At 38.6% G+C, this 12741-nt stretch overlaps 2 protein-coding genes across 6 annotated transcripts in view; both read left to right on the top strand.

The window, feature by feature from the left end:
• Window positions 1-3379, top strand: part of LOC121329156 (RELT-like protein 1) — a 39936-nt gene extending 36557 nt beyond the window's left edge. For 3 of the 5 annotated variants that reach the window (XM_041274574.1, XM_041274566.1, XM_041274557.1), the window contains exon 7: window positions 3109-3379. In XM_041274574.1, coding sequence (XP_041130508.1) covers window positions 3109-3240 — 132 coding nt within the window. In that variant the 3' untranslated portion in view covers window positions 3241-3379. The other 2 variants (XM_041274584.1, XM_041274594.1) reach the window with 2 other exon arrangements.
• A 2651-nt stretch (window positions 3380-6030) lies between these two features.
• Window positions 6031-11912, top strand: LOC121328751 (putative protein TPRXL). Its single transcript, XM_041273787.1, has 3 exons — window positions 6031-6049; window positions 10075-10205; window positions 10513-11912. Exons 1-3 carry the CDS (start codon window positions 6031-6033, stop codon window positions 11341-11343), a joined length of 981 nt encoding a protein of 326 aa, XP_041129721.1. The 3' UTR covers window positions 11344-11912.
• The last annotated feature ends 829 nt before the right edge of the window (window positions 11913-12741 follow it).

The following is a 12741-nucleotide window of genomic DNA, read 5'->3' as shown; positions in this document are numbered from 1 at the left end:
ACCTTTCGTTTTTCCATGTTTTCTCTCTCACTTTACAAGAAAGCCTTGTTTTAATAGTTTTACTGATTACAGATAAAAGCTGACTAAAATGGTTGCTTAATACAGGTTTGAGTCCATTGTTGGATAAAAGAATTGTGGTCACTGGTCATGTTAGACAGGTGGTCTCTTAGTACAGGTAAATTAAAGCACAGATATCACTTGGAGGAATTTATAGAGGTCACTTAGACCAGGTGGTCTCTTAATAAAGGTGGTCACATGAGCAGGTTTTACTGTATGTGATCTTGTTTCTTTCATTCTGGTTTGTATTGATAATTCCAGCTCTCCCTGACTTGTCTATTCTCTTTGAATTGTAGCAACCAAGTAATACAGACCTGTGATGCTGTTTATAAGGTAGGTTTCTGACATGGCTAAAGTGGTATCGAGAACTTAATAAATACATATAGAACAGGCTGCCTTACATCTGCTCAGTGCACTGGGGTCACTGTGTCACAATCTAAATGCTTGACAGAGAACAGTGTTTATTAGTTAGCATATCAAGGTGTTGTTTCATGGAAAGATTTAACAAAATGTCTTTTTGTGCAGGGTTTGTATCATCATTAACATGGTGGAAAGAGTGCCCTCCCTGCTCAGAAACGATAGCAACAGTACCCTAACCTGTAATACCTGCTGTGGCATATGGATGTAGGAATCTAAGATTTTAATTTTTTCTAAAAAAAAAAAAAAAATGTGTCTACTTTTATACAAGTTTTGCAATACTTCTAAATTATATAAAAGCTTGAACCCTTTGCCTTACACGGCATCACCAACAAATTGAGGGCTTGTTTTAGTGCTCAGTCCTGCAATAGTGATGCTCCAGATGCTTCAAAGACATTGGAGATGGAAATAACACGGAATATTCCCTGCCAACCTGAACAGCAGGATGTATTTTTTTTAGATTCTGTTCCTGGTGACTGTGTTGCAGTGCCATTGTTTGAAAACTCCACGCAAACATTGTTTGGCATATATACTTATTGTCCACACCTGTTGCAACAAGAAAGCAAGTGAAGTTTAAAGTTCCATGGTGGCACGACAGATTTTATTTGTACTGTCAGTGTTATTATTCTTTTGTCTCCTTTTGTATCTGTCAGATACTTGTATTGCAAGTTTGCCTTTTTATTTCTGTGTCTTCTCGCGTACCCCAGCCCTCCTTACCTGCTGCAAAGCATTCAGATTTTAACAAATTAGATGAAAACTAAAAGATGTGTGTGTGTGTGAGAGACTGTGTGGAATCTGTAATCAACACAACATTTTCAAACAGCATTACGTTTTCTCATAGATTTTACATGAAATTCTCGTCAGTCAAAATGGACATCTATAAAAAAAAAAAGTATTTTAAAGTGTATTGTATGTTTCTCACATTGTGGGCAGAGAAGACTGAAGAGAACTCTGTGAATGTTGCAGAAGTAATAATCATTATTACTTCTGATCATTAAATACTGGTATCCAGTGAAAAAGTTAGGAGCTAAAACTGCAAAATAATAAGTGTTTTTGTTTTGAAACAAGTGTCCTTGCCTTTGTGTATTGTTTACAGTTGGTCAGTTTGGTGCTGTTTTTCTGTACTGTAGCATGCTATTCTTTTTTTTTTTATTTTACCAAATGTTGCTGTTTATTTAATATCTAATAGTGCAATGCACTGTGCTATTCAATTTAATGCTACAATGTATGAGAATCTATAGGTTAATTCATGCCCCCCTGCTTTCCCTGTGAAGTCCTAGGATGCAGCTTGCATTACTTGTGTTGGTCCTACCACTAGTTTTACAGATAACAACTAAGAGATAAAGCACCCATGTCACTGTCAGAACATGAAATAGAAATGAATATACTGGAAAACCACACCAAAAAAAAATTCTCTCAGATGAAAATGTTATTTACTGTCCATTTTGTCTTTTGAGTTAAATGTTTGTTGTGTTTTATTTTTTTTTTCTGTACTAGTTTATATTGCTCACAATTCTGTTTTTAACTGCTCAGGTTTACAGTAATTCAACAATAACACTACTTAAACACACGTTTTGTGTGACAACTGTGTATAGGATAAGGAGAAATCTGTTGGCCACATTATGTGAATTTCTAAAGTAAGCAATATGTTTTTTTTTTTTTTTTTTTTTATAATTTTGTAATAAATAAAATGTACTTATTTAACTGAAGCTGTTTTTTTCTTTACCCAATGCTGCCAGTTTCATATTTTGGTATTATATAGCTATTATAAGTGTTTTCTTTTTATATGCAATATCCGTTTGTATGTGGCTATGGATATTTTATGTATCTGGATATAAATTAAAATATAGAGAGCAATGTATTTATATAGGTAAACTACATATTGGTTAATGAATATCTTTGGAAAGGTTAATGTTTATATTGTTTTGCTTGTCTTTTTTTTCTGTGTAAACTGTAACATGCATCTTTATCGAACAGAAAAAAAATGTTGAGACATTAAAAACGCACCATGTGTTTAATTCGATTTAATGAAACGTAGACGATGAGTAATTTAGGGGGATGTTACGAATATAACCCTGGGATCATCGCAAGTGGCTCCTTCAGTCCTTTCTTGTCTGTTCATTGAATTCAACAGAGCCTTGTTCCAAACAGGACTTTATGTATTGTTTTCTAGCTGAGCTTAGTAATTGAAGACCTGGATTAGAATGGATAAATGTGTCTGTTATTAAAACTTAGCAGTGCAAAATCTCACAGTACCCTTGTGAGAGACAGCGAATGAATCGACAGTCTCCCTCCCGTCCTGTGAGGGTGCGGTATAACAGGAACAGTGTGTCCCGGACTGGATGGATGGTGTGACAGTTCATTCCAGAGTCAGTCGGAAGTCAGCCATCCTAAAAGAGGGCGAAGCCACAATACTGCAAGTCAGTACTGCGGTAGGTGATGTGTCAGTTATGGATTGGAGGAGACGTGATTGCACTCGCTAGCAAACGGGGTGTGACTGAAGGGATATCAGGGGATGCGGCCAAGTGATCTGTTCCTGTGTTATGGTTACGGACTGACAGAGAGGAGTAAAAGAAACTGAGTGTTTAGTGTTGTCTTGTCTGTCTTACTAACTGTTGTTATTTGTCATTGTAGACTGCTAAATATCCAGGAGCTGTCACTGACAAGCCAGCATCAAACCCAGACTGCACTGGACCTCCTGTAATCACTATTAACTTGTATTCACAACACCACTTGCACCCGGAGCACTCACTGTTGGACTGGTGAACGTGTGGGTGTGTTAAAGTGTGTGTTTGTTGTTATTGTTTCGGGACTGAACCCCATGGTTTTGACTAGCAGTACACATCATTGTGTCAGGCTTATTAGTTAAAAGCAATTAATAAAACTTTGTTTTTCGCCATTGGAACTGTTGTTGGATTGTTGTTGTTAAGCACTGCATCACCTCTACACATGTGCACTACAAACCACTTTGCCACAACCCTTCACTTTAAACTGGGACCTGAGATTGCTGCCCTACTGGGATCATGTGACTATTTGGTTTTGCGATGACCTAATGGTATGAGATATTGGCTGCATACTCGGTACACATCTCTATTCTGTGATTCCCTTAGTTCCATTACCATTGTTGTCTGCTAAAAGTTAACCATTTTACTGTCACATTTTGCAGAAATCTCTGCCCACATCTGTGATTCTTCTATTCAAGTGTTATTGCTGGTGTTATCTAGTAAAAATGAACTGTTGCAATGTGTTGAGCTTCCAGGTGTTGATTACCACAGGCACGGGTTGTACTGCTTGGCTATGAGGTTATTATTTGTCAGTGGCAGTGGGCCATGCATTATTTGGTTTCCACGTGTTTCATAAAGCAGTGAAGCTTTCCTGTCTTCCTGTAGATTCGCCACATCTTTAACAAAGACCTCATTGTAATAGTTGGGCGGCAGTACTGTAGCTGAAGTCTGTTGACTCTATGCTGCGGAAGGCCAGTATTGTCCAGTATTTAAAACAGAAGTACTTTATAAACACATTTGGCTAATTCCTACAGGATGGCAGTTTTGACTTGGGTGTAAGCAGTGTCTGCTACTTATTATACGCCATCATATTTATTTATTTATTACTTTTATTTATTTGCATTAAATTATGCAATGTAAGACAGTTTTCAGAACATCTATCAGGACAGAATATTGTAAAACAAGCACAGAAAAGCACTTCTAAGTTATGAAACCACTTAGGAAATCTTTCAGGATCTTTGAATTTTGACCATCCCTTGAATAGTACAATAGGGCAGTTATAACCATTGACACTGTTAGTTTAAAGACCCAGTATCTTGGTTACTCATATCCTGTTAAAAATGCTTGGTCTAATGGGTTTTAATATGGGTGCTGCAAAAAAGTGACCTCTCTCTGTATCGGTGCAACTAGACTAGCTGGTAAATTGCAGCAATAAATAAATTAATATGAGTCACTGTTAAAGGCTTGTCGGAAAGAAAAAAAAATCCCGCAAAGCACCTGCCGTAACTGTAGATGACATCATGCAGCAAAGGTTGCTCTCAGCAAATGTTTGCTCATGTTTTTGACCTTTTGTTAAGCTTACAATACATGCATTAATAGAATTCTATTCTTCTGAATGCTGGACAAAAAACACACCTTTTGTCACACACGTACAGTATAAGCCCACAAAAGCCATTGCTACAGGTACACAGTAAATTGACTTTGACCCTTTTTATCCTGGATACGGGTGTAGTTACGGATATGCTTGATTCCTGATTCAATAGTTCCACTTTCAGAACTACAGTACTAGAGCCCTATTCTGGAAACAACACACACTGCAGCCTCTGGGGGATAAAAAGCTTCAAGGGTACAAATACATGCAAAACACAGAACTGAAAGGTGCTAGACGTTGTAACATTTTCCTTTATTACAGTGTTTCCCTCATTACTGCACATTTAATTGATTTACAAATGCAGTTAGTTCATGGTTAGGCCATGTGTATAAGGCCCCTTCATGAACTCAAAGCCAAACAGTGAAATAGCAAAGGAACACTTAATTTCTTTCAAATATTCTTGTTGTTTTACAGATATTTTTCTAGGTGAAGGTTATTTAAAGTGCCACAGTGCTATCAATTCACTTAAACGTTAAAGTTAATAAACACCCTAATTGAACCTTGTGGCCGTGAGCATTGAGACAAGATAACAGGGCTATAGAGGTCAATGGCAGTGTATTTATGGGTTTTCCAATTTTAAGCAGGCTAACTTGAAGACTGGGAAATCCCATATTACTAAACAGCATATTAATCTGGAAAATAACATGGACCTGTATATAGAAAATAAACCAGGATCTTGAAGAAACATTTTCTGTGTGTTGTAGTGCAACTATAATTAAACCACATTATTCCCCTCTTAAATCATTTGTTTATATGATTTCCATTGTTTCAGTGGCTACGGTGTGTACAATGTTAGTAGAATCCACCAGTCTACACAGTGTATATACTGTAGAAATGGTGTACCTTTGCCTGACCATCTTCACAAGCCTGCATGCCTGTAGTCTGCTTGATAAAGCCTGTTTTGATATTCATGCTTTCAATATATTTAGCACATTTGTTATTTTGTGCTGTCTAAACTGTCATTAATAGTCTGCATACATTTGCATAGGGAATATCAAGAACATTATTAAGCATGATGCACATGGCCATATGGTAAAGCAGAGAATGAACAATAATAATAATAATAATAATAATTAAGCAGGGTCGCCCTGGGTGACAGAAGCAAGTACACAGTGCGCATATGCAGTGCCCTGGAAGCAGCCGCGCTCACAGTTCATGCTTTCAAGATGGTGTGCTTGTTATGGATGCTTCTATCCAAATGTTGATTAGAGCAAACGGTTCTTTATTCCTGCTGCAATCTGGCTCATGGTGTGTCTCAATCAACAGAAATATGACTAAACAGAAATGTTCCTTGCAGAAGTGAAACCTTCATGTAGTTTGCTTCTTTGTCCGCTTACAAACGGTCATCATTCATTTTGTCTTGATCGACCCGGGTTAAAGTGTGTCTAGTCACATCCTGAGATGGGTCGCTTGCACCCAGGTACAGTGCCGTGAAAAAGTATTTGCCCCCTGTCTGATTTTCTGAATTTTTGCACATTTTTCACACTGAATTTGGTCAGATGTTTTTGTGGGTTGTAATAGTATATAGAGGGAGTCTGAGAGAAAAATAAATGACACCAAAGTTTGATGCTTCTTTCATTTGTTTGGTGTGCAAGGTAGTCAAACATTCAATCTTCAGGTGTGAAAAAGTAATTGGCCCCCTCGTTAACTCAATCCAATTAAAGGGATAATTATGGTCAGTTGTTTGAATACTTTGGTTAACAATCAGGCCTGATTTGGGCCAGCTAACTAGCTTTGGCCCCTACCATCACTGTGAAGTTGTCAGCACACAGGTTCTAGAGGCACATCATGCCACGATCAAAAGAAATTCCTGAAGACCTCCGGAAAAAAAAAGTTGTTGCTGCTTATCAGTCTGGAAAGGGTTACAAAGCAATTTCTAAGGCTCTGGGGCTCCACCAAACCACAGTCAGAGCCGTATTGTCCAAATGGAGAAATTTTGGGGCATTAGTGAATCTTTCCAGGAGTGGCCGTCCTGTCAAAACCTCTCCAAGAGCAAGGCGTAAAATCGTCCAGGAAGTCACAAAGAACCCTACAACAACATCCAGGGATCTGCAGGCCTCTCTCACCTCGACTAAGGTCAGTGTTCATGACTCCACCATCAGAAAGACTCTGGGCAAAAATGGGATTCATAAGAACATAAGAACATAAGAAAGTTTACAAACGAGAGGAGGCCATTCGGCCCATCTTGCTCGTTTGGTTGTTAGTAGCTTATTGATCCCAAAATCTCATCAAGCAGCTTCTTGAAGGATCCCAGGGTGTCAGCTTCAACAACATTACTGGGGAGTTGATTCCAGACCCTCACAATTCTCTGTGTAAAAAAGTGCCTCCTATTTTTTTTTTTTCATGGCAGAGTAGCAAGGCGGAAACCACTGCTCACTAAGAAGAACATGAATGCACGTCTCAAGTTTGCCAAAAAGCACCTGGATGATCCTCAAGAGTTCTGGAACAATGTTCTATGGACAGATGAGTCAAAAATTGAACTTTTTGGCCAAAATGGGCCCTGTTATGTCTGGCAAAAACCAAACACTGCATTCCACAGTAAGAACCTCATACCAACGGTCAAGCATGGTGGTGGTAGTGTCATGATTTGGGGATGCTTTGCTGCATCAGGACCTGGACTACTTGCCATCATTGAAGGAAGCATGAATTCTGCTCTGTATCAGAGAATTCTACAGGAGAATGTCAGGCCATCCGTCCGTGAGCTGAAGCTGAACGGCAGCTGGGTCATGCAGCAAGAAAATGATCTGGAACACACAAGCAACCCTACAGCAGAATGGGTGAAGAACAAGAAATTTAAAGTTTTGGAATGGCCTAGTCAAAGTCCAGACCTAAACCCCGTTGAGATGTTGTGGCAGGACCTGAAACGAGCAGTTTATGCTCTCAAACCCACAAATGTCACTGCGTTGAAGCAGTTCTGCATGAAGGACTGGGCCAAAATTCCTCCACGGCGCTGTGAGAGACTGATCAATAACTACAGGAAGCGTTTGGTTGCAGTTATTGCAGCTAAAGGTGGCGTAACCAGTTTTTGAGTCTAAGGGGGGAGACGATTACTTTTTCACACGGGGGCATTGGGTGTTGCATAAATTTCTTTAATAAATAAATGAGTATCAAAATGTTGTGTTATTTGTTCACTCAGGGTCCCTTTTATCTAATATTAGATTCTGGTTGAAGATCTGATAACATTCAGTGTCAGAAATATGCAAAAATGCCCAAAATTAGATGGTGCAAATACTTTTTCACGGCACTGTATGCAGTTTCACACTCCATGGAATTGTGACCCGGGTAGCCAGAACCTGGGTTGGGAGCTGATAGGAGCGCCAGTGTGAAGGGTGCTGTGAATATTCATCTTTACCAATATGTTACAAGTTGTTTGTTAATTTTCAAACGAAACATGATTCTGCTTTGCATGCGCATTCCTCTGGTCATCTTCTTTATGCCCTTCATACAGGAGCAAATATCATGATTCTTTTTCTTTGCTAGAGTTAAATTAAAAATTGTTAAAACAATTCCGTCAGTTATTGAACATACAGCATTCGTTTTCTTTTCAAACGTTCTTGTGGTAGTGAATGCAGGTGCTTGTGTTGAAATGAAACCATGAAACGATTTATTCTGTACATTTAATTACTCAGTTCATACACATTTAAAAACATTTAATGATAAAATATATACATTTTTATAGCGATCAAGATTTACAAAAAAATGGTAACATATTGTACATCTTATCAACATATTCCAAGCAGGCCTTTTTTTCTATTCATATAAACCGCTTTACACACAGAACTTCAACGACTGATTTTGTAGTTCTGTTCTAAATCTGAAATGACCCTAACCACCTTGGAGTTTTATTCCCGCACATCTTTGAAATTGTTATGTAGAAAAACAACATTGTACTGACCACAGGACAGACGACTGATCAGAGGACAGAGTGGCTTTTAAGGCAAGGAGCATTAGATTGGTCCCTACCTTGAAACAACTGGAGTTAAATAAATAAATAAGGGCATGTGTGAGTCATAGAAGTTCAACGGGTTCTCTGCATTTTAGAAATACCCCATCACATGCTAATGGAGTTAGTGCTATACTAGTAACATGTACTGTATGTCAAGTGACACATCCAGGGATGACAGACTCTATACCAGTTGCCCTGGTCTGAAGGAATTACATACTCGCCTAAACAAGAACTAATTTGGAGAAAAGGCTAAATGTAAATGTGTAGCAGTTTTCTGAAGTTCACCAAATTTCACTAAAACTGTCTCAAAATGTGACCAGACACGTCACTCGATCTGCAGATCTCACACCTGCGAGATAGGAAATGATATAAAAGGGGTCTTATTGACAAAGAATTTACCATCAGGCCAAGTTAAAACAGAATTAATTTTTCCTAAAAAGAAAATGTTTAAGCTATGCTAAATAAAACCTCTGCTACACGCACCTTGTTTGCTGCCACAGTGGTGCATGAAGTTTTTAATCAGGCACATTTAGCACAGTGGCACATTCTTTGTGAGCTTTGCCCCCAGGTTTTTACGAAGTGATACTGATGGGGTGGGTGGAGTGATATATTACATTTGTACTTAATTTTTTAAAGAATAGATAAAGAATGCAAATATCTTAGCGTAGTGGCAATTTAGATTCCCATTAAAATATTTGCGTATTGAAACCTACAAAATAGTTTTTAAAATTCTAAATAATAATAATAATAATAATATTGCTTCATAAAGTTGAATGAAACCTGCTGAATAATGTTACATTAACATATTACATTACATTCTGCTTTGCAGTTTTCCACATACTTAATGAAAAACTAACATGAAATACTGTGCTATTATTATGGCTTCCGGTAGACTTTTGCAACATCATTGTGTAGTTTCTTTAATTTCATGACGTTAAATGATGTTCATGTAGTGCTTTTTTTTGTGGTCATGTAAAACTGTTTTGTTACAGACATCTTTGGGTGATCAGTGAGATTACCTGAATGGTGCTTTCTTGTTATTGTATTAGCTTTGTTTATATTAGGCTGCACAAATTCAGGCTACGTTTCTCGCATAACAAGATCCACCTGCAGGAGGAGTTGGCAAAGCATGCAAAGGCTTCACATTCCCTGCAGGTTTTTGTCAGCTTTGTTTTGGCAAAAACATGTACAACCAGAATTCATACAAGCACCAACATCACCCTGACTAAGACTGTGGGCTGTATTTTCACTGCAAATTTTCAGCATTATTTTTGTCACTAAGGAAAAAAACAAAACACCATTTTAAATTCTGAAATGAATAAGAAACAACTTCAGCCTTCTTCTTACAGGCCCTTAAAATAACTTCTCATATGATAACGTTATTGGGTGTGTTTTAACTATATATATATATGTATGTATGTGAGAATGCATTTGGGAGTACACCCATTTTAGAAAAACTTGACCTTTGTTTTATAATAGACCGTAGCTGCATAAATAAGGGCATAATGAAAATGAAGGAAAAGCTTGGTGTTTGCTATACTTCATCCTCTCTTCTGAAGAGGAGAAGGTGTATTGTGTAAAAGGCTATTCCTCGTCCTCTCCCGCTGGCAGTGTTCTGAAGAGTGAGAAGGTGTATTGTGTAAAAGGCTATTCCTCGTCCTCTCCCGCTGGCAGTGTTCTGAAGAGTGAGAAGGTGTATTCTGTAAAAGGCTATTCCTCGTCCTCTCCCGCTGGCAGCGTTCTGAAGAGTGAGAAGGTGTATTGTGTAAAAGGCTATTCCTCGTCCTCTCCCGCTGGCAGCGTTCTGAAGAGTGAGAAGGTGTATTCTGTAAAAGGCTATTCCTCGTCCTCTCCTCTCCCGCTGGCAGCGTTCTGAAGAGGCATTGTGTAAAAGGCTATTCCTCGTCCTCTCCCGCTGCGTTCTGAAGAGTGAGAAGGTGTATTCTGTAAAAGGCTATTCCTCGTCCTCTCCCGCTGGCAGCGTTCTGAAGAGTGAGAAGGTGTATTCTGTAAAAGGCTATTCCTCGTCCTCTCCTGCTGGCAGCGTTCTGAAGAGTGAGAAGGTGTATTCTGTAAAAGGCTATTCCTCGTCCTCTCCTGCTGGCAGCATTCTGAAGAGTGAGAAGGAGTATTGTGTAAAAGGCTATTCCTCGTCCTCTCCCACTGGCAGTGTTCTGAAGAGTGAGAAGGAGTATTGTGTAAAAGGCTATTCCTCGTCCTCTCCCACTGGCAGTGTTCTGAAGAGTGAGAAGGTGTATTGTGTAAAAGGCTATTCCTTGTCCTCTCCCGCTGGCAGTGTTCTGAAGAGTGAGAAGGAGTATTGTGTAAAAGGCTATTCCTCGTCCTCTCCCACTGGCAGTGTTCTGAAGAGTGAGAAGGAGTATTCTGTAAAAGGCTATTTCTCTTCCTCTCCCCCTGGCAGTGTTCTGAAGAGTAAGAAGGTGTATTGTGTAAAAGGCTATTCCTCGTCCTCTCCCGCTGTAGCAGCTTCTAGAGCTGCAAGGGCCTCTGCCACTTCAAGATCAACAAAAATCTCAAAGTTGTCTATGGAACTATTGCTCTCTTCAGATTCAGTATCCGGCTCCCCTCTTTCCAATGGAGAGATTCTGCCGTTTAGTTCATCCACATCAGCTTGCTGGGAAACACATTCTTTTATATCTGCAAAGGAGATACTTGCATTACTAAGGTTAACTGCTTCAGCATTGTTTAAAATAGTTATATTGGCATCTACTCCACTGACTGAAGCACTGTCTGTAACATCTGCATAGTCATTTTCAAAGCTCTCACATGTCTGTACTGTAGGGATGTTTACTTCGGGGTGGTAGTCATTCAATAAATAGGGTTGTTTTCCATTTGAAACGGATATATTTTCTGTTTTTGGTGTAGCTTCAGTTTGTTCTTCACCTGCTTTTGCCACACTACTGTTTGGAGCGGAGGCAGCTATGTGATTTTCCACTAAAGAATTGTTCAACGGGCTAGATGAGGTGTCACTAACCCCTTCATTATTTGGTGTTGTACATTTCTTTTGAGTTTGCTCATTCTCCAAAATATAGAGTCCATTAGTTCCCACTTTTAACTCTTCTTTGTTATCCCCAAGTCCATATTTCTTCTCTGCAGATGGTAAGCATGTCCTGTTGATCCGATTTTTGTCATTTTCAATATTTTCCACTCTTTGTTTGTGTGCTAAAGTCTTCGGATTGTTCAAGTCCAGCTTGTTGAACTTTTGCCCTATTGTGTAATTGTCTGCCCCCACTGGTTTCTCCTGGTGTGAGTAAACAGACCTGGATGCATCACTTGTCCGTCCATGCACTTCTACTGGAACTGGATCAAATATGTAGCTTTAAAAAAAAAAAAAAAAGAATTTAGGAGTATCAAATTACAGCAACCACTACAAAACATACAAGTGTAAGATTAAGATTAGATTTTAATTATGGCAAGGCCATCATCGGGGCACAGCAGAATAACTGCACTCACAATGTGTGCCAAAGGAGTTGGTCAGAAGCTGAAGATTTTCTTCTAGCTATGATTATTTAGTAGCCGACAGGAACATTCTCAAGTCAGCAGAACCACCCCTCAGGCTGCATTATGCTGCTTGACTGTACACCACACTTAAACAAAGCACAGTTTTTATTGAACAACAACAACAACAACAACAACAACAACAACGTTGCCTTAGCTTTACCTTCATCCATTTTGCCACGTAGATGCATGCAGTGACTGGAACCCATTTAAAATTAGGTTTAGGGTGTATTAAAATAAATACGATAACATAAAGCACATTGTATTTTGCTTGGTGATATAACTGGAGTGCTGTTTAACTGCAGAATATGAAAGCTGTGATAATATTTTTGTTTTAACTTGTTTTTTTTTATTTTGGTAAATTTTATTTTTAGAATTAAAATGCCACCTCAAAGTTGTCAGAGGATGAAGTGTGATTACTGCAAAATTAATAAATAAAACAAATAAGATGGGGTGAGCTTGCCAATCACACAAAGGGACTTTCGGCTAGATTCATAAATCGGGTTAGGGTGGAGGGTGCATGTATTTAACTAAATGTGTTACATACTGTATTCTACAAACCGTTCTATCAATAATGTTTAAGTGTTTAATTACAAATACAATACTGTAAATGTAGAATTCCCTCGATGGTAATCAGCTGGTTTATA

Source organism: Polyodon spathula, chromosome 2 (genome assembly GCF_017654505.1).
Source record: "Polyodon spathula isolate WHYD16114869_AA chromosome 2, ASM1765450v1, whole genome shotgun sequence".
Lineage (NCBI taxonomy): Eukaryota > Metazoa > Chordata > Actinopteri > Acipenseriformes > Polyodontidae > Polyodon > Polyodon spathula.
Note: the sequence above shows the minus strand (reverse complement) of the source record. Positions and strands in the feature narration are given on the sequence as shown.